A 23,083-nucleotide genomic window follows, 5' to 3' on the forward strand; every position below is an offset into this window, starting at 1 on the left:
TTTTTTTTAAATTTTAATTGTATTTTAAAAACCTTTTGTACAGGAAGTATGCTTTGAAATGTATTCAATGAAACAAGTGTGCCTTAGCTCAAATAAGAATCAGAAACTTATATTAGTACAAAGAGGGCTGCAAGACCAGGAAAAGCAATGGTTGGTTGTAGGGAAAATATGGAAAGATAAAAGAGTTATTTTATTATTATTGTTTATTTCATGAAACACTATACAGGCAGTGTGCAGCAAAATGTATTCATTGAAAAAAGTGTGCCTTAGCTCACATAAGAATGAGTAACACTGTTTGCTCCTGCTGTTTTTTCTCCTCCGTCACCTTTGTATTAGCTTCCACAAAACACGCAATTCAAGCAAATCAGTCTGGCTTTTCCCACAGCTTTTAACACGTCCTGGCAGGAGTGCTAAGAGAGGGCTTAGTCAGCAGGAAATTACCATTCAACGCGAACAGCAGCATACTGCCACTGTGCTGTGATATAATACATCACAACAGCTGTATGAGCAGGTGGGATGGGAAGAGAAAAATCTAACTGTTGATGCACGGTATGCAAGGTACTTCTGTCACAATGATTAGGGAATTAAAATTTGTAAGAACTTTGGGAACAACTAGGACACTTTGGTTTTGTAGCTACGCTCTCCTGAAGAAACTTTGACTGCTCCCGTTGCACATATCTAACGCTCAGGAGGAAAATTCAAAGAGTACAGTAATGGTGCACAAAGTACTGCCACAATAGTTACATTCGCTGATATATGAGTTCAATCAAGATGCAATGAGCTGGAGCAGGAGCCTCGTGTATAGTGGAAGAATGAGGTCTGTGAAAACTCAATTTCCACAATGGTGGACTCAAGTCCATCATTTTCAGGGATGGGTTCCTGGCAATGGAACGTTCCTTTTTTTACTTATGGATTCTGTCTAATCTAACGACAAATTGAAATGTTACGCAAGCCCTGCTTAGAGGTATATGTGCAAAAAGGCTAGAACAATTTATTGTAAAAATGTACTTACTGGAAGTGTACCTTTAGACTCTAAAGTAAAGCTCAATCCCATTTTACCCCATTCATCTCAAGTCTACGTCTTACTTGAGCTAAGTGCTTTCAAGATAAGGGGAAGTCACAACCTTCCACAAAGTGTAGAGTGAGGTGGAAAAGTGAGGGACACAAGCACAATTTCACGAAGCTTCTCCCTCTCTCAGCATTAGTGACCAGTTGGGATTATTCATGGGAGGGAATGGATATGTATGATTTCATGTTGTGTTGTGCAATAGAACGTAGATTTATAAAGAGGGGGCCATAGACAAGAAGAAACACAGTAGGTTGTTGTAAGAAGATGAGGAAGAATAAACAAGAGTGAAGCAAAGTACTTTTCTGGCGACATGTTTAGTTCAACATGACATATTATTGATGCAATTAGTTTCAATCTTACTGATTTAAAACAAGTGAAATAAAGAAAAAGGAATGAACAATTGTAGTATGTTACGTTACAAGAAGCGGAGCTCAAAGTGATGATGTGGTTAACTGGAAGTACGTTCCTTTTTGCCAGAGTATTGTTTCCCTTGCTCTTATCAAATAAGTGGAAGAAGGAAGATGAAAGATAAACAAGAAAGAGTGGGTAAGTGAAAAAGGAAGTAATGGGATTGGGCCTAAATATGGTCTACATATTGTTTTTTAAAAATCATTAAGAATTTTTATTATAGACAATTAATGAATTGATAAAAGAAATGTTATCTTAAAATAAACACAAATCAATATTAGAAAAATTCAGTAACAGTTACCAAATGTAATGAGTTATGATAGTCATTTCACAGTTAAATTATGTTATTCATGTAGAGTATTTCATCAAATAAACTCAAAACAGTTTTGTGGTTTTAGTCAATTTTTTTACTTTATGTCTAAAATAAAGGGAGGAAAGACATCATATTTTGGTATTGCACCACCGTCAAAGTCCAGATAATCTCTTTGTTGTTTTTTTTTTTTGTTGTTATTTTTTGGGGGGGGCGGTTGGATTAATTTACAAAAACGTCCACCAATAGTAAAAAAAACAAAAAACAACCAAGTACCAAGTCGAAACCTCTATTTTTTTATTTGTATTTACCGTACTCCAGAACAAATGCAATATAAGTACTGCATATTCTAAACTTTTTTTTTTTACAAATATCTTCTGTACATCCAAATATAATTTAATTTTTTTTTTATTTTTTATTGCACAACTCTATAGATTAAAGACACAAACCACCTTACTATACATGATAGTTTGTCGCTAGAAAAAGGGACAATATGGTAAACTGCATTTGCTTTACGGGTTTGTCCAGCACATAACAGATTGTTCCATGATCATACATTTTTTAAAAAGCAGCAGGAAGCTGCTTGTGGCTCCATAGTTTATCAGGAAGAGAAGTCCAAATCTGTTGGTGATAGAAAGCATATTACTTTGTTTAACCAACCAGACATCAGGTCTGCAGGGCCCCTTGATATTTTCAAGAGGAGGCTCAAGACTCTCTTCTTTAATATGGCTTTTAATTTTTTTTATCTGATTAACTTCCCATCTTTTACTGTAAAATACTTTACTTTTATTCCATACTTTTGTTTTTGCAGTAGTTTGTATTTTGCTTTTCTATTTTAATATTTCTGTGTTTTTCTCATTTGGGGGTACCACACTGGTAGGATGTGGTTCAAAGGCTGAAAATCCTGAGGCCATCCCTATCAGTGTGGATAAGCCTCCCTCAGGTCCCTTTCCTCAAATGGCTAGTCTGTGCCTTACAGTAATCGTATTTGATCTCTATCACTACTTATTTTGTTCTTATTGTATTTCAACCATTGTGTGCGCATGTGTATGAGTTGTCGGGATTGGGTATCTTAGTTGTGATTTTACTGTCTTCTTGTATGCAGCACTTTGAGTGGCAATTTTTAGCACCAAACGTGCTTAACAAATACATTTGATTCGATTTGATTCCAGAACGCAATGCACAATAAAAGTCCAAAAGTAGCAAAACCACAAAAAGTAAACCGTGATACAGCAAGGTATTATTGTATTAGGATATGTATTAGACTGTGATAAAACTCCCCAACTCCTCCCATTCTTGTATGGAAACGGAATATTATTTTCTCTTTTTGAAGGACTGTGTTCATACCTGCAATACAATAGGGAGTTGCTCAGGAGGATTCCGGTTCTCTACGCCCATTGTCAACCACACCTGAAACGCTGTCAGTTGTTCTGCAAAAAAAGGACTGTGCTGTGGACACACACAGCCACACACACACACACACACACACACACACACGCACACACAGAAAGACACGACCATGCATAAATTGTGAGTCTGCAGTGACTAAGTCATCACTTCATAACAACCCTGACACATGAGCCAGGGAGTGACAACGCAATGCAGTAGAGACATAAATCCTGATCCTATCATGATCACCTTTTCCGTATCTCCCCCTCTGCCATGGTAGCGTGTGCCTGACTGATTGGTAGCTTGAGGGATTTTGATCCCGCTGAGGGTTAATGCTGCAGTAAGAATCACGACAGTTAACGACGGTTGATGGATGTCAAAGGGAAGTATCAATGCCGCGCGGCAGGAAGCCTGGATTGATTTAAAACTAATCAAAGCTTAATAGGTCCCTACACAAGAAAGTTGTGTACTATATTAGTGTAAGCATTGAGTTTCTGTTCATGTATGTTATCATTTATAGCATGGCCAATCAGGTCACTGGAGTGACTCAGATGTTTGTTATCAGTGGGTGAGATTATGTGATACCTTAAAAGATACTATGCAGCTAAATGCAAAAAGCTAATATTTTCAAGACGCGGGGTGATAAAGACTTGGAGAGGGAACAGCTCTTCAATAGTTCTCAGTGGTTCACTCATAGGGCTGGAAAGTGATTTTAGCCCAAGCTTGAGGAACAAAGGAAATGAGGATGGAAAGCTGTTCCCAAGAAGGGTGATGAATGTCGTGCCCTGGAACATGGGAAAAACCCAGATCAAAGTGCCTTTTTTTTAGAAAGCTACAGCTCTACGATTGTTTATTATCTTTTTTTCAGGATGGCCAATTTAATGTCTAAAGCGTAACTGATGAAGTTTTCTTAAAAATGATCTTGACAAAATTGTGATTTCATTTTATTTAAACATAATATGCTAGCCATATTTCCCACCTCGAACTACAGCCTTCTTTTCTTTCGCGCCAAATATAAAACAGGCCTATACATTGTTGTGCTTGTCACTATCATGTATGCAAGGTCAGCTTCAGCAGCTGTGTTTGACGTATATCAGAGTAGTTGAAATATCAGTTTAACATGTGTTTTTTTTACTTGTTATTGCAAAGGGCACCCATTTACTCATCAATTTAATAAAAACGTATGTTATTAATATATTTTTACTATGTTATCAACAGGTTAATTATCAGTAATAGGATTACAAAGACTCACTCAACTAAAAAATCATTATACAAGACAATTTCTATGCCCCAGCACTGGTGAGCCCTTTTCAAAACAGGTCTTCGGGCACCTCAGCCGTCTTTAGGGGGCACCCTGGCGGAAATAGGCACCACATTGGAGACCCCTGTTCCAGAATATTAAAGAAAACACACACACTTACTCTGAATGCAGTCCCCTCCTCAATTATGGTCGGCAGTTGAGATAAGCAGATATCCACTGCCAGGTCCCATGCTTGCCTTGGAGAGAGATCACATAAAAAACATTTACATTTCCTTTCCTCACATACATGTAATCGTGCACTTAACATTTTTAGCCAGGGTACCAAGAGAGGGCATCCAGGAGCCTTTAATCCCCTTCAAAGCCCCACCACTCACACTATTCATAACTAATTCATAACGTTATGCAACAGAACTTGGGCACCTTTAGCAGCTTTGGTACGTCTGCCTCTTCCCATTTTCATTGGTTCAGGCTCGGGCTTAAGATCTTCCCTATATTCCAGTGTGCTGTTAAATGCTGCCAAAAAAACTATTACCGGTCTTTTTATGGCTTTTTCAGCCTCTGGAGTATGCTACTGTAAATATCTTATTTAAGCTCATCTTTATCATAGCTGATACATCACCTAATGGAATTGAGTAGCAAACCTTCACACATAGCTCCAGTTAATCTTCAGAGAGCAATTATTAAACCACCTCAGAATATAAATGGTGCCTGATAATCAGCGGCAGAATAAGGATGAACTGCAGCCTCAGGATATGACGGAGTACATCCTCCTCAGCCTCAATATGAGGATTAAAAATGTCTGCAGGTCAATCATAGCCCGCCTGGACGCAGATGTAATTTTCCTCCAAAAGTCACACATGGACCCCATGCTCCTAAAAACACCTGTCACCCATAACCTGAGCCTCATACATTGAAGTGTGATCCACACATGCGACACATCTGTGAGCAAACTTAGCCATAGCTTTCCAAAAAACATTTATACACACCAAAAAAGAAAAGCTAACATTCATACAAACTCAAATTTTTACAAATAAATAGTTTAATACAACTAAATTCAATTTAAATGCATTCTACGCTAGCACCACAGTCACTCTGCTAATTCAAAATAATAATTTACCTGTATACATTGGCTTGGCCTAGAGAGGTATGGGTGCCACCAGGCTGTACTTGGCCAAGATGCGCCACAGGAAATGGTGCCCCTACGCCCCTATTGGTTAAGGGATCCAACCACCCAACACACTAACCAACTATACATTGGCTACTGATCTGACTTAAAGGGACACTGTGTGATCTTTCACCATTAGATTAAACAGAGACACGAAAGCCGGGGGGAATCGGAGAGGAGGCGGACTTGCTAACACGAGGTGGTGTATCCCTGGATTTTCACAAAGAAAAGTTTTCTATCTGCCGCAGGGATGTCGAATTTTTGGACTGGCGTGACGTCATCCACTTTGCTACAAGCACCCCTAGGGCATCATGTTCATCTGTTAATTAACAACGGGGTAGACTGCTGGAAGTGAGAATTTCCCTACGGGGATGAATAAAGTATCTATTTATCTATCTATCTATCTATCTATCTATCTTGTATTGCTCAGTGGAGAATTCGGCCACTTGAAATAATGAAAGAGCCATAACGGAACAAAGAAAACAAAACCCTAAGTATGTATGGAGCCCCCAAAAATGTAAAGCCTTAACTCAGGTAATGGCTGCCAATATCAAAACGCAGCTCATCACCAAAAACTGTCAGCGTTTGCTCATGCATGGTGCATGTGAAATAAGGACAGCAGTCAACAGAAGAGTATACAGGAGCAGTTGGTGGCTGACTAAGCACTTGTCACTGTTGCCTGCAGAGTGTGGTGCAGTAACACACACGCCCACATTTGTAAACCCACCCACACTTTAACTGTCCACATGGACTTAATCAGCCTTGGATTTTTTGATGCATCCAGTACAACACCATTTCAATAACAAGTGCTGGATGTGTGCGGGCATGAGCACAAACCCAAAAACCCTCAAAATTATTTTAACAGGCTCCTTTTAGTGTCCTTACACTACAAAGTTCTGGTTCGACTTTTATTATTCGAGTGGCCTTTTATCTGTGGCCCTTTCATATTTATTGTTCTCTCAGTCTTTATTTCTTCACAGCCTCATCATTATTCCCGGGTCCTTAAATACTGCATTTGCTGCAGTGCAGTGGAGTGCAATAATTGCTGCCATAATCATACTAATATTCACACGCAGCTAATATAGACTTGTAAGCTAGAAGAAAAACAATCAGCGCAGAGAAACTGAGGATTCTTTAGAACGATAGATTTTATGTTACACAACAATCTAACAGAAACAGCAAGAACAGTTTCTTTGCTCTTCAACACAAGACAGATAAGGAGTGGGAGGGTGTAAGGATTTGTTTATAGAAGACAAAACAATACAATAGTCGGAGAACTGTTTGTGTCAAGGAAGAAAGGGTAGAGTGTCTATACCAGGTTTTCTTATAAGGAGAGACTAAGTATAGTATGGGGCTATGTGGGTCAGTGTATTTAGCAGACACAAGGTAACCTAAGGGTCGCTGGTTTAATTCCAATTAGATGTTAGTTTAGGTCTTACAAAGACGATGCATCGTCCATCTATTTTCTAAACTGCAAGCGTTATCAAGGTCGCGAGGGAGATAAAGTCCATCCCAGCTGATATTGGGCAGTAGGCCGAAGAGACCCCAGACTCGTTGCCAGACAATTGCAGGGCAATAGTAAGTACTTCTTTTAACAGAAAAAAAAAGTTTGAAGTTGTTGGGACTCTGAAAAGCACTGTTGGGAAAATTGAGAAAAACACAAAAAAATATTGTCATCATAGAACAAAAGAAGTAAATGAGATTGATTTCCAAGGACTGATTATTGATCACAAAATTTGCTGGAAACCACATATCAAACATATCACATCAAAGCTTTCAAAAAGCATCCCGATTTTGATGAAAGCAACGTGTCTTCTTAACCAGAAATCCTGACACATTCTGTACTGCTCTCTGGGTAATGCCATATTCAAGTTATTCTTCAGAAATTTGTTTTGTTACAAAAAAAGAGAAATACTACAACCTAAAATCCTAAAATTGTCTGATCTTGTGGAATCCAACACAATGCTGCTACAATACAAGACAAATTTGTGTTGCTGATTATATTGCCAGACTAGCAGGCCATGACAGGGAACTCAGAGATCAGGTCAATTACCTGGACAAAGCACCAGTCCAGGATGGGATGGAAATCAGTACATAAAAATACAAAGCTAATGACCAATACCCCCCATGGTTTCTTCAACAACATCATCATCAACCAACAAGAGCTTGAACTCATCACCAAATATAAATATAATTGAGCCGGCACATCAGAAAAGAGGTCAGAACCAGAAATCATTGGCGAAGATATCTCAAACCACTGCCACACTTGCCAGACTTAAACCCATCAGTGAAATCAAAGATCCAACTCATGCAAACGCTTGTTACTTCCACCTTCCTCTACACTAGTGAGACAAGGACTCTCACAGCAAAGTGGGAAAAGAAAAAGCCAGGCCATTGAGTTGTGATACGTAAGGAAACTCCTTGGCATCAGCTACATAATCCATGTGACAAACGAAATGCTGCTCAACAACATCATAAGGACACATTGGACCCACAAAGAATTTTTGTCAACTGTGCGAAGACAAAACTGCAGTGATATGGTCACGTCACAATACCATCAGGAATGGGCAATTCTCCAGGGCACTGTCCAAGGAGGCAATAGGAGACGAAAACAAAAAAAGGAACTGGGCCGACAACATGAAAGAATGGACTGGTGCCAACTTTGTCACAACCCACATTCAGGCCAGGAATTATCAGCAGTGGAGAAAGCTGCTCAGAGTTGCGTCCTCAATGGTAACCTGATGACTCAGGTGGTTAAGGGATCAGAGAACTTATTACAAGCTAAGGGGTTTGAAGTATTATAGAGCAATTTAAACTTTATTGTATAAAAAGTGCTAACGATTTAAAAAAAAATGTGATTTGAACTTCACTTCTTTCAATTGGCTGGTGACCAGTCCAAGGGGTCGCCTGCCAATTGCTCAAATTTAGCAGGCATAGGTATGTAAGCAGTTGGATGAATGAAAAGATGTACTCCACTTAAATCTGGAAAATCTTTTTTGAAATGCACCTTACATAGCTCTTCACTTGACCTTATTTCTTGTGTCCTTTTAGCCGTCTTTACGATAAGTTATGGACTGAGCGAACAGCCAATCCAATGACTGAGAAAAGGAAGAAGGAAGGAATGGGGAGCAATGGAAATGTGACAAGACTGTACATGTCTAAGACAAGATATACGAAGCTCGAATGTAACAATCACCAAGCACTGAAGATTGATCAGTGGATTCCCACTCCTTCCATGATGGTGATAAGTAGTTTTGCATGGCCTTTTAGGTCAAACATGCTCATAATTTATAGTACACATTTCTTTTGTTAAACATTAAAATAGTTTGAGGGGTGTTTCGAGCAAAAAAACTCAGGAATAGGTTCAGAGGGTCTGCCTGTTAAAAGTGTGTATAGACAGCAGGGACCTCTCAGACATGGTCATTTTTGCAAACCTTTCAGTGAACAATCAAAGATCCTTCCTGAGGGTAGATACAACGTAAAGGCCACTACCAGAACTGTGACACATATTGGCCAAAACATTGCCTAAAATACAGTTGAAGTGTGCTCATCTATCAAGTGAAAAGAAAACACACCTGATTATTCATATCCACGTGGGATGGATGTTTGGTTCAATAACTTTTCCACAATAACACTTGTAATCATACATACTTTTTTTTCTACAGTCTGTTTGTTTTCAAATTCTTCATCATAATGACTTATCTTCTTACATAATCCATCAACACTATGTACATAAACATAGAAAAAGAAAATGGCAACTGTGTGCTGCTTGTGATACCACAAATGTCTGCTATGCCGCAGTCTAGACACGCAAGTAAAAGGGCTGACTAAATCTGTTCATGTAAAGGTTTTTGGTTTCAAAGTTTCTTGTGGTAATTTCAGAGATACTTGTATGTTATTCACACTCAAAATGTATTCATATGACATTCTAGAAACAAGTTATTTATTAAATACCTCTCTAATATTATTTCCTTTGTTTTAAATTTGATCCATTGAATAAGTAACAAAATTAACAAAAAAGTAACCTCTGATGTTTTTAAATATATCAGATAAATCATACATGAAGTTACTAAATTATTAATGACAACTATTCTTGAAATAGAAAGGAAGAAAAAATGTATGTTGGAAAAGGTAACACATAATTGGGAAATTTTGATCTGGTAGTTATAGAGAACCTTGCAACCCTGGACAAAGTACCCATTTATTTTCTGTTAAAATAAACATTGACATGGTTGTTGTGATCAATGCTATCTTTTGTTTGAGTGTGTGAATGGGTAAGTGTGAAGCACATTGTAAAGCGCTTTGGGAGGTCTTCATTGACTTGAAAAGTGCTATATAAATGCAGACCATTTACCATTCTAAAAATTTGATTAAATAATATTGATTAGATGAAAAAAACTTTTTTTTCCAAAAGTTGGTAATATAACAGCGGATTTTTCTTCAGTTCAAAAAGGTATTGGTGATAAAAAAAGAGGAAAAGGGGCTCACTTTATGTGCAAGTCGGTTTATGTGGTACCAAAAAAGAAGTGTGTGTGTGTGTTTGGGTTGGTGTCAGGCGGCATGTCCCTTTAGGCACCATCCACACTTTGATGAAAACCTCTCCCGTAGCATTCAGATTTAGGTGTCATTTTAGGGTCATGGACACTGATTCAGAACATAGATGCACGCGGTTGCAGTAAGACACTGATGAATTTCCAAAAAGAAAATATTAATTGAGCCAACATCATTTGTGTGGGCTCAATTGGAGAGGCTTGTTAAGAAGGTTGCGAGGCGTTTCAAAAATCAGCAAACTAAACTGACGTAGGTTTATTTAAAATATTTAAGAACACTGCAACCTTAATGTATCTATCTAAACAAGTATTGTGCTTCCTTAGTGGTTATTGAGAAAATTCATCAATTAAATCGAACTCTGAGGAAAATCAGGAGAGCGCAAATAAATGATGGGTGCTCTGTGGATTGTGATCGGTTTGGGAAAAGACTGAGGCGGCGTCGGGAGAGAAACCAATAGAAGGGCTGCAAGTCCAGCCTACAGCTGCAGCTACGTAACAACTATCACGAGCCACATCATCTGAGCCTGTATCGCACAAACACCAGATCGAATACCCATGAAACGGATGACCTGGAGCTACAACTGGTGGGAGACTCTCGTATTTTGATCATCATGGAGACCTGGCACAACCTGGGGATCCCTAATGCTAGCATAAAGCTAGCCGGCGGATCTCTACATTGCTTTATTTCACACTGAAAGGAGAAACTCTCCATTTTTGTTGTACGATTCTTAATGACAACAAAAAATAATTCATTCAACTGCAATTCTTTGTTCTGTGTTTTTATTTGTGGATCTATAGTTGTTATTTCGTTAGTCATGTGTGTTACGTTACTGATTTGTAATAAATGGATAAATGTTTCTACTTCGTAGGTTTTGACTATTGCGGCACTTTTTTGGAACGCTATCCTTGTGAAAAAGAAGGGATTACTGTATCCAAAAAAAATACACATTTTAATCAAAAGCAAATAGTCTTGGCACTAGTTCCTAGGGATGTATGAACATCCAAAAGTCACATAACAGTATTATAATTCATACAATATGAACATAATATACAGCTTAATTGTGAAAATATTGTTGGGAGGAGGACTTGGAAAAGACTGAAATGTTTTATTTTATCTTTTTTTTATGTGAATCTTCATAATGCTTTGGTCAAAACCAACTATCAACATCAAAAGTTTTTTTTTTATTCTTTTTTGCTGATTTACCCTTTTTATAGGTTTTTTTTCTTTGTATCAACGATACCTATATTAGATTTAACCAGTAGGTTATGAACCTGTTGCCCAGCTAGCAATGAAACGTAAAGTCAATCAAGGTACTCTTGACAAATACGTGACCCAAAACACAGACCCCAAAAAGCACTTAGGAAATGTGCAAAAATGGCTAAAAACAGGTTGCTCAATATGAAGTGAGCACACGTGGAAGGAGCTGAATCATTTTGTTTGAAGAACAGGTTACCAATTAAGGTTTCCGTATTGCAGTGATTGTCACTAAATGTGCACAACAAATTATTGTTAATGTTTTACCATTATTTTATCTGACCTGTTAAATAAGTACTGGCTGTATTGTGTATTCATGTTGATCCTTAAATTAACCAATCCCATTAATTTTGTTAAAATCTAAATCAATTTACTGAAGAAGGACATCGTATTTCCCTGCCATTCTAACACTTCTTGTTCACTGCATCAAGCAGTCTAGTACCATATTTGGGTGGATTTCTCTTTTTAAAAAATGAGTGTCATTAAATTTTGGCTTGTGGCATTTATATCACTGCAAGGCCTTTAAAAAAGTTACTCTGCAGAATCATAAAATGTCGATAGTGCCATTGAGTACCTCTTGTCTAATCAAGAACATATTTCGTCATTTATTGCAGCAAGAAAAGAAAAAGGAGAAATGAGCACTTTTTTTTATCTTTTCCCTTTTAGCATGCATTCTGGAGCTGTTTTAGTGTGTCTTACCACATGGCATGCATGTATGTTGGAGGCAAACGAGGACTGCTGACTGGAGTACAGTTGTATGACCTCATTATCCTCTCAGCTAATAGGAAATTACGAAACAAGCTGGCCACCAGAAGGTCCTGACGAAACAGCTTTTGGAATAAATCTACAAAGAAACAACATAGAAAACCCATTAAAAATATGAGATATCAAGCCGGGGAGAAACAACCACAGCATTTAAAGAAATGGGAAAGAACGATATTTTCCACAGATATCGATCCAATAACTGCATTTTCTTTGATAACGATAAAAGAGACTGATTTTATATGTGCTTTGTTTTACTTTGCATTCTACACATTGGCAGACACATTCACCCTTTTTTTAGTATTATATTCCCGTGTTCCTAGATTTTTAAGTAATTTCTCTACTTAAAAATACCTAAAATAAGCAAAACTGATATGATATTGTAATTATTTTCATTTGAGGAATTAAACATACATTTATAAGATCAGAAAAATTCTTAAAATTTGCAAATGTTCAACATTTGCCATTTCAAAGAATTGTCCATCCATCCATCCACTGTCTTCCACTTATCCATGGTCGGTTCGCGGGGGCTGCAGCCTTAAAAGGGAATCCCAGACGTCCCTATCCCCAGCCACCTCCTCCAGCTCATCCGACGGGATCCCGAGGCATTCTCAGGCCAGCTTAGAGACATAGTCTCTCCAGCGTGTCCTGGGTCACCCCTGGGGCCTCCTGCCGGTTGGACATGCCCGGAACACCTCCCAGTGTTTCAAAGAATTGTCCTTATTTTTTAATTTCTTTTTAACAAAAAATACATTTCAATTCCATGACACGCATGTGTGGAAGCAGTGTTTGGGGACTCAGAGGTGGGCTCTCATATCTTAAAAAGTCAAAAAGCTCCTCTGCAGTAATGCCCCAGAGTTCATTAAAGCTCTTGATGTTGTGTCATAAATGATACACATATGCAAGATCACAAGGATATCAGGGACAGTACACCTGGATTGGCAGACGAGAGTGGTGGTCCTCCATTAAAAGAAGGGGGGCAGGAGATTGTATTCTAAATGCAAGGGAATTACTTAGCCTCCCTGCTAAGGTTTATTCAGGGATACTGAAGAGGAGGATATGTCAGGACATCAAGTCTCGGAATAAGGAGCAGCAGTGGAAGAGCTAGTTTGTCGAAATGCATTCTGCGGTTTTTGAGAAAGCATTTGACAGTGTTACCCCGTAAGCACAGAATTTCTCGATGCAGTTGTGGCATGGATAGGGTCTGGCTTGGAGACCTCAGTATTAAATTTCTTTTTGAAGATGATGTGGTGCTGTTGGCTTCCTGAAGCCGTAACATTCAACTTTCAATTGAGCTATTCACAGTACAGTGTGAAGCGGTTGGGATTAAGAACAGTATCAAGTCTTAGATCATGGTTCTCATTTCATCTGATTTGAAAAGGATGGCATACCCTTTTCAGGTCAGATGAGATGAGACCCTTTGCCAATAAAGGAGTTCAAATATCTTAGGGTTTTGTTCACAAGTGAGGGTAGGTTAGAGAGGGAAATTGACTAACAGATCGGTTCAGTCTTGTCCGTAGTGGTGAAGAAGGAGCCGCACGGTAACCAGGTGATCTAGGTTTCTACCCTCATCTATGGTCAAGAACTGTGTGTCATGACCAAAAGAACAAAAACCTGGATACAAGGTTGTGAAATTAGTTTCCTCCACATGGTGGCTCTCAACTAGAGATTAGGTGAGAAGCATGGTCACTTAGTGTAAAACAGCTGCTCCTCCGCATTGAGAGAAACCAGATGAGGTGACTCAGACACCAGGTAATGATCCCTCGGTATGCATTTTGGACATTACCTACCGGCAGCAGACCACAGGCACTACCCAGGAGATGCTGGAGGGTCTATATCTCTAGGCTGGGAATATCTCAGGATCCTGTTGGATGAGCTAGTGGCAGTAATAGGGAGGTCTCGGCTTTCCTGCTTAGGCTTCTGCGCACCCAGATATGCTCAAGAAAATGGATGGATAGATAATATTTCTTTAAGGAATTGGCAAATGTGTGTGTGCCTCACACGAACATCACAAATATTTTGACAGCACTCATAATAGAGTTGGACAATAGTGTGGGTGATTTGAATTAGGGGAGCAGCAGAGCCTCATTACTGGGATTCTTCCTGACGTGGGCCGCTTCATTAACAGTTGAGCCCCAAGGGTTTAAAAGGCTTTGGCAGCCATCAGCATTGTCACATTGTTACTGGAGCAGGGAGTTTGTGTGCTCTGGAAGTGTGCTGCATATAGACAGTGGATATTGAAAGTAAGAGTACATTGTATTAAAAATTAAAATCTCATCACATCTCATCTCATCTCATTAGCTGAACCCCTTATCCTCAGTAGGGTCGCGGGGGTGCTGGAGCCCATCCCAGCAATCATCGGGCAGTGGGCAGGGGACACCCTGAACTGGTTGTAAATGCTTTACCTCAGAGAAAATAATAAAACGGCTGTTTATTCATTTTGGGAGTGAATGGAGTTGTGGAAAGCTTGTTTGTTATCTATTAATAAAGTTTGACTGACCTATCTGACTGTTTAGTTGACATTCCCTTTAGCGCGGCACGATCTAACGGTTGCATAACGTAACTACATCCTCTACTGTAGCCAAGTCAAGTTAAGTCACATTAATTTATGACACCCTCAATCAAAAAAATGTCTCGAAGGACTGCACAGGATTACAATTACAAAATTGCACAATTGCCTGATTTTAAACCAGCATGCACTTATAGCGCCTTATAATGGGGTGAGCCTTATGTATGGAAAAAGTTTAAAAATATATCATTCATTGAAGGTGCGCCTTATAACACGGTGCGCCTTATAGTGCGGAAAATACAGTACATACACATTTTATATATTTATATATATACATTTTATATATATATATATATATATATATATATATATATACATTTTATATATATATATATATATACACATTTTATATATATATATATATATATATATATATATATATATATACACATTTTATATATATATATATATATATATATATATATATATATATATAATTATATGTATGTATATATACTATTAATGTTATTCATTTCATTATGGCCGGTAAAATAAATGATAAAGTGATGCTTTCTAGGGAAGTGGATGCGTGTTGGCCAGCTTTACTCAACTTTGCTGATTTGATTAAATGGCAAAAACAACAAGTAGTTGCTATTATCAGGTAAAAGTGTAGGGTTTTTTTAAGCTTGTGTTATAATTATAATGCATCTCAGAATAGATAAATATTTCTTAACTGTTCTATTCAATAAAATAAATTAGCTTAGCTGTGATTGGTATTAGATGGCAGTAAGATTACAAAACTGACCACATAACACTATTACAAAAAATTGTAACGTTAAAATAGGTCCTGTTTTTATTATATCAGAGGAAAATAAGGTTATTCACGGTAATAAAAACGAACAAAAAAAATAAATCAAGATTAATTTGATATTTCATTTTCATTTTAAACTTCGTATCCATTTAAAAACTAGTGGAAAGGATGGGGAGATTAGGAGGGAAAACAATCTAAGATCCATTTTAAAATCAAGTTCATACATTTTTGATAGAACAAAATCTAGATCATTTAGAATTTTGGTGTCTTTTTTATGTCAATTTGAGGTTACAAACTAAGGATGGAGTTGAGAGGATCAGTGGAAACACAATTGGAAACCATTTTAAAAATATAATTTAAAAATATGATATTCAATTATTTGGTACAACAGAGTCAACTGTTCAGGTTACTGCCCATCTACATACATTAAAAAATCAACAACACTATGACCCACAAACACCTCAACCTGAAAACAATATCAATGCACACACAATGAGAATTAATTTGTAAGAGTGAGTATTCATTCAAGAGTGTGGCTGGCATTTAAAAAAAAACACACTCTGCATTTAAAAGTATTCTCAAACAGACTTTTTTCAATTAAGCACAAAACGTGTAAGGTTCATTCCTACAATTATGCAAATGTCTTGCAAAATATTCCAGAAATTTACTCTCAAAGTTGACCAGCCTGGTTAACCTGGCTACTCAATTAGTGTTTTGTGATCGGCTAGCCTGGTGTTAGCACGGGTTTGCCGTGTCCTTTGGTTTATTCTCAACATGCTGTCTTCAAAAGGCATTATGTTGGCAAATAATTGGAATATACTGATGAAATATTAATATAGAAATTATGCATAAGATATTCACAATTTCATCACATTTTACATGTTTAAGAATTTGCAAATACCTTTTAGGAATCCTTTCAGACTATGCTGAAGTGCTTCACCAGCTGGCCCGTGACAATTTTCTGCCAGTTTTACCAAGTCTCTTACTTCATTGTTACATTAAATTATAGATGGCTTCATTTCAAATTCTGCAGTGGATTCATTTGAAATCTCAAATCTGTTCATGTGTGTAGAGCCGCACCTCTGGGCAGCACGTTCCAGGCAATGGTATCAGTGATAGCTGTGAAGATCCAGTTGAGTTCTCCGAGGAGAGTGCGCCTGTCGTTCAGCCTGCCAGGGATCCTGCACACACAACAACAACACAGAGGGCTCGGTGTCAGCAGCTCATTGCCTGTCAGAAAAATGATTCAGGACACAAAGTGGCAATCACTCGACACTGTCAGAACACACCATCGAGGGTATCTATTGTAAATTTGCAGGCATTAGCCTTACCTCTGAAAGTCAAACCAACGAGGCGGGAAAACAGACATTTAGCAAGATAGGATGTATAAATCTAAAGTTTGAATATGGTGTAGTACTGCACTGAACTGAATGGCAAATACAAGCATACATTGTCCAGTTTGCTCTTTCATTTTTTTCTAGAATACAAATGTAAATTCAATTGGTCAACAATAATATTGGCATTAATATTTAGTAAATTATCCAAAAAAGGTCCAAAATATTTTGTTATTTTGTTAAACAGTGATACTCCAACATACAACATTAACTTGTTCCCGGTTTGTGTTTGTTACTGGAATGGCTTATATAAATATAATGGAGAAAATGTCCTTATAAGAAATAACCAAAAACCAATTAATTTGGTCCCAGCCTCTCAAAGGTATCAAAGTTAAACGTAAATAGCTATAAAACATATTCCTGATCACTAAAAACACAATATAATTGCAATTGAACATAAATATACAATGATAAAATACATAAGATGATAAAATGACTTTAAAGCCCCGATCTTTATATTTAAGTATATTTATTCTGTCTTTTTGTCAATGACAATAAATATTCTAATTCTTAATTTCTGAAATTCTCATAACTTGGATTTTGTTTCGCATGACAGGGCATAAATCTTACTCAAATACCATCTCATATCTCGGATTTCTCCTAGCTTGAGTAACTTGTGTGTAGAGGTATTTCTGTATTTAATCTATAACAAATATATGTGTAGTGACAGTTTTTTTTAACACAACAGTAATGTTTGTGGATGGATTATGTAATAAAATCAGTACATGAACGAGTAGTTAATTTATTTTACATACAAATTGCATTTATAAGTTATAGCAGGCCATTTCAGGGCAGCCATTATGCTGATTTAGCGCTCAGTGAAAATTAGTTTGACACCCTGGTTTAGCAATGAAGTAATGTTTCAAGTGGATGTTTTTTTGTTTATTTATACCTTTTTTTATTTTACTCAAACAGATGTGAAAAAAGAATCTGTATATTTAAGTTTTACCTATGGCCTGACTTTACGTCTTAGTCTGTAGGTAAGTTAAAGATTATATATATGAATTGACTTGAATGCAGTCAATTTCAGGGCTAGTATGTTCAGTTCTTAATTAAAGAACAGGCAATACTGTTTTGCAGATATCTTAAAGATATACTTTAGAATGTTCCGCCCAAAAATTGGAATGAATTGGTGCGTACATCTTAACTAACATTCTTTGATATTTCCCTTCATAAAAACAAAATTAATTTGGGTAATTTTTCATTGCCAAGCATTTGCAAGCAAGGGCTAATGCAACCTTGATCAAGCGAGTTGTAAAGAATATCGATCCAGGAATTCCTGCATTTGGTGTTCATGTCTCATAAAACAGTATTCAGGCAACGACTGATGATGTTTCACGAAATCCAAGGACACAAGTCAAATAAGAACACGCATTGAGAAGCAGCTACATTAGACTATTGCCAACATTGCTGCTGTCCTCAATATCCTCGTGGAGAAGCTGAATGACACAGAAAGAAGATGTTAAAAAGTATTGGGGCCAGTACACACCCTTGCCTAACTCCTGTACGTACAGGGAAGGAGACGGTCTCTTGTCCTCCTATAGTTACCCTTGCGGTCATTACATTATGGAATTGGCGTATGATGTAACAAACTTGCTAATTCATCCAAATCTCCTAAGAGTTCTCTCCAGACTCGGTCGAAGTCTTTGGACAAATTGTACATAAACAGGTCCTGGTGTTGTTCTCTGCATTTTCCCTGGAGCTGACGAGCTGTGAAAATCATGTCTCCAGTACTTCGGTTGTTTCTGGAACCGCATTGCAATTCAGGCAGCACTGATTCCGTGATGTGATTAGTCAGCCTCTGAAGAACCACCATCGCCAAGACCTTACAAGCAACAGCAAGGAGCGAGATACCCCTACTGTTGGCACAGACAGCCTTGTCACCCTTGTTCTTATAAATGGTGACAATAGGGGCATCTTTACATCGTTATGGGATACTCTTATCTGCCCAGACCTTGGTGATGTACTTGTGCAGCGTCCTTGTATAGAGGTAGCTACCCTCCTTTACAGCTCGGCAAGGATGTTATCGTTAACAGGGCACTTATTCTTAAGAGAGCAGAAAGCTGAGAAAGTTGGGGGCTAGTCCAGATCTTGTAACGGGGGAAATATTGGCAGGTCATCTAGGGTAGTGATGTCTACATCAAATTCCTGGTTAAGCAGGATGTTGAAGTGCTCAGATCATTTCAACTAAAATACATAAAACTTGGGCAAAAAAGTCCCAAAACCTTTCTGCTGCACCTCATTTACTGAAAATCAGGGGTTGCCAACTCTATAAACCTGGGGGCCAATGGAGCAAGGTCGTGGGTGAGGTTGGGCATAAAAATGAAGTATTTAATTAATTAAATTGGTTTATTTGTTAAAAATAATAATCTATGATATGCATATGCTGTGTGTAGATGTGAATAAATACCATCGGCCAAACTAGGAATTGGCAATTCAATCATATTGCAGGGAAGACGTACAACTAACTGAAACACCCTTTGCAATATAACTCAATTGCTCGTTTGTGTGCCCTCTCTCTTGCTCAGTTTCGTGCTTTTAACCAAAGCGGCTTTTAACCGGCCGACATTCAAATACTGCGTTTAAATTAACGGATCCCACATTTTGCTGATTTTTCTCACATGCAGCGTAATTCTGGCAGTATTTCGTAATTAATTTATTGTGCTTTGGAGCCCTGGTTTACCATTTAGGACAGAAGTCACTTTCATATCAGATCTGTGCAAAATGCACTGACATTAAATTTCGGCTTAAGACGAAGCCTGGAACTATTGTCTCCTGGGCCACAGTTGGAAATGAGTTTAAGCACCCTGATGTAGTTGTTCTCATTCAGGGATCAGAATTTTCCGCGGATCCGCGGATTTTCGCTGTTTTTGAACACCAAAGGTCATTCCCGTAAATCGTCTAATTTCGATGAGAAAATATTTTGGGGGGGGTGAGGTATGATACGTGACTGTTTCATCACCCCAAGTTAGCAGTTAGAGATCGCGAGAAAAATCGGCAAAAAGAAGCAAATAGATCGACTCCTACCATTGGTCGATGATAACCAATCAGCGGAGCTTTTGTTCAGAGCATTGGCTTTCTCAAACATGGCGCTCCTTCCGGTCTTTTCAAACAGTGAAATGAGTGTTTGAAAAAGTAAATATGAAAATTCTAAGAAAAGAAGACGAGGCTTTTGTCTCCGAGATTGATAAAGGAATCAAGAATAAATTTAAGGCGTCATCCTGGAGAAGACTGTCACAGTAAACGTTAAAATCGGCGCAAAGATCGAGGAAGTTTGAGCCCGTTCATCGCAAAGTGTGATGTTCCAGGGAAAGCAAAGTGTCTATACTGTGTCGATCTGATCAATTATGGTACGCGAGGTTGTGTGGCACTGATCGATCATGCTAAAATGAACAAGCACAAAGCAAAAATAGCTTGCCGGCGATCAAATTATGCACTAGGATCCGTATTTAAAATCGTCAGTGAAACTAACAGTAACACAACCGGTTCAACATTATTGGCCGTTCCAAATCCTTCCACTTCAAATACTAGCAGCAGTCAACCACTGGTTCCCCTGTGTGACAGAAAATCCCAATCTGAGGTATTTATAAATCTATTTATTTATGAAATGATTTTATCTTTTGTGTTTATACAATATTTAGAACAGGATAAACTAAATTTATGACATGTATTTTCTTTAAGCATGTTTAGTTTGTGCATTCTATTTTCAAATTAATGATGAATGGTTATTAATGATTTTCATATATATTGTTGATTAGTAGCTAAATACGAGGTCCATCTTCATCATCAAAACACAACAACAATGGTGATGGTTGTAACATTGTAATCCCCCAATTGTTTTAAACATCTTAAAACTGAAAAAAATACATGGTTTCTGTTTTGTTGGATTTAATTCATTCTAGTGCAATTTTCACATAGCAAATAAGATAAATGCTGTTGGCTGCGGCCCCTGGACCCTGGCTATTTCAGCTGAAAATGAAAATCTCCATTCTGATCCCTGCTCATTCAAGAGATGTAACGTGTATAGCTTACTTTCCACCTTTTGTTTGGCTAGCCATCTGCTGTATTTTGTGCACGCAGGAAAACAAGAGGCCGCAGGCTGACTACTCCTAAAATATTGAGATGTTTTTTATTGTACAATTGGTGATTCCTCATATCAACGACACACTCATTTTTAATCTGCTATATGTCTTAGGTAAGGTCTAATTAAGTGTGTCAAAAACATTGGTGATTGACTAAGATTAAGATATCAGAAAAATGAAAGTTATGTTACTGTTCATAAAATGAATCCAGATTTGGATTAAATTCACGATTGAACTGCTGCTTGGTAATAGTGTGGGTTAATTTTCCATAATATACAAAAGTTTATTGATTACAGTATATACAAAGTAAATTAATATAGCCCAAAAATAAACTTTTCAGGATAAGCACGTTTTAGATACTGTGAGTGTTCTTTCTTGATAAATAAAGGTTTGTTGTTATATGCTATTCTAATGGCTTGCCTGCAAAAAGCATGTCCACCATATCGGCCTCCGTTAAGGGCAAAAGGATGAGCGTGAGTGGGTGTGAAGAAAAAAAAATGAAGAAGAGAAAGACTGCAGCTTGCGAAAGCTTGAGCAAGATAAACACGTGAGTGGCTCGTGAAAAGAAAAATACCTCATGCACTCTAAGTCGTGACTATCTTATCTAAATGACAATTTTGAAAAAAAAAAAAAAAAAATCAGGATGTGGGAAGTTGAGATTGTGAGCAGTTGCAAAACGAAATATGTATTTTATGTTTGATGAGGACAAACATAACCTAACAATATTGTGCCTGGTTTTTACTTAAAAAAAACTAAAAATGGAACCAAAAAAGATCACTCACTCACTCTCTCACTCACAGCTGGATTAGCATTGATGTTACTTATATCCACTAAGTATGTTGACTATCCACTGACAAACTTTTGTGAATTATACAGAAAACTATTTTACAAAAGTGCAAACAGTTTGTATTATAATACACTAAAAATCACTTAAAGGGTGTGCCATCAATCCTTCTAGGCACCGGCATTCAATCAATTGTAGCACTTTGATTATTCCAAGTCAAGAAAAAACAGCTCCTTTAAATAGAATGCTTAGTTTTATGCCTCATCTGTGAGTTGGCCAATGATTTTAAGGTCATTGTTATTTTATGAGCTGAGAGACTATTCATTATTCACCTCAGAGACAACACAAGTATCATTTTTCATTAACTAGGGCAGGGGTCAGGAACCTTTTTGACTCAAAGAGCCATAAAAGCAAAAAATATTAATTTTATTTTGGGAAAGAGCCACACCATATATTATGAGACAAATTTACTAAATTGCTAAACCCGCGCCCCAGACAAAAGTTTAGTCTTCAGCACATTTATTTTTGATGATTTGATAAAAATTATGAAAAGAGAATAATGCCAGAGCCCCTGTCCCAAAATCAACAAACATACCACTTTAAAATTGTCTCTTTCTTGCAATTACTCAAGATCGGTTAAACTCCTTTTGACCCTTTTTTTCATACATATTGGTTTCAAAACCAGATGCAAGCAGTTATTGTGTAAAAACGTCACAACATTCTGCAAATAGGGAGCCTGATGAGCTCACTTTTGGGGCAGACGGCGCAGGGCGAGAGATAGGAGGGAGTGCTTGCACTTTTTGCATAGCTTCACCCATCCCTCCCACTCACCCAATCAAATGACTAAGTTCTCTTCCGGTGTTTTCGCGTATTTACAGTTCTGTGGATTCATCATAAGGTATCTGAACACAGATTAGATAGTGAACTTTTATATAAAGGATTCTTTAGCGTTGTACAGCCAAAACGAGTTTTTTTCCTCCTTTTTTTGACTGTAAATTGTAGTGAAAAACGTGCCCTATATATACTGCGAAGTAATACCATGTTATTTAGCTTTGGTTTGGCTTTGCGTGTACCTGGATAGGATAGACAACTCAGGTTTTGAACAAGATGGAGAAATTTTGCAGGCAATCAAATTTGTCTCTGAGCCACAGATACTCATAGAAAGAGCCATATATGGCTCGCGGGCCATAGGTTCCTGACCCCTGAACTAGGGGAACGTGCCAACCCTCAACCGTCCAAAGTCTTGAAACCTTCAGTTGCCAACTGAACAACACACTTAATGACTGTGATGTGTCTATTGATGACATTTAAGGAGAAGTTAATACAGAAATGTA

At 37.6% G+C, this 23,083-nt stretch overlaps 1 protein-coding gene across 4 annotated transcripts in view; it reads right to left on the bottom strand.

The window, feature by feature from the left end:
• The window catches only part of rptor (regulatory associated protein of MTOR, complex 1), a 215,479-nt gene that overhangs the window by 122,704 nt on the left and 69,692 nt on the right, over positions 1–23,083 (bottom strand). For all 4 annotated transcript variants that reach the window (XM_088342559.1, XM_088342558.1, XM_088342555.1 and 1 more), the window contains exons 9-12: positions 16,570–16,670; positions 12,107–12,251; positions 4,598–4,673; positions 3,135–3,236 (exon numbers count right to left, since the gene is read on the bottom strand). In XM_088342559.1, coding sequence (XP_088198685.1) covers positions 3,135–3,236; positions 4,598–4,673; positions 12,107–12,251; positions 16,570–16,670 — 424 coding nt within the window. The remainder of the gene's footprint in view (positions 1–3,134; positions 3,237–4,597; positions 4,674–12,106; positions 12,252–16,569; positions 16,671–23,083) is intronic.

The sequence above is a fragment of the Urocampus carinirostris genome, chromosome 8 (genome assembly GCF_059441175.1).
Source record: "Urocampus carinirostris isolate Australia breed hairy pipefish chromosome 8, RoL_Ucar_1.0, whole genome shotgun sequence".
Lineage (NCBI taxonomy): Eukaryota > Metazoa > Chordata > Actinopteri > Syngnathiformes > Syngnathidae > Urocampus > Urocampus carinirostris.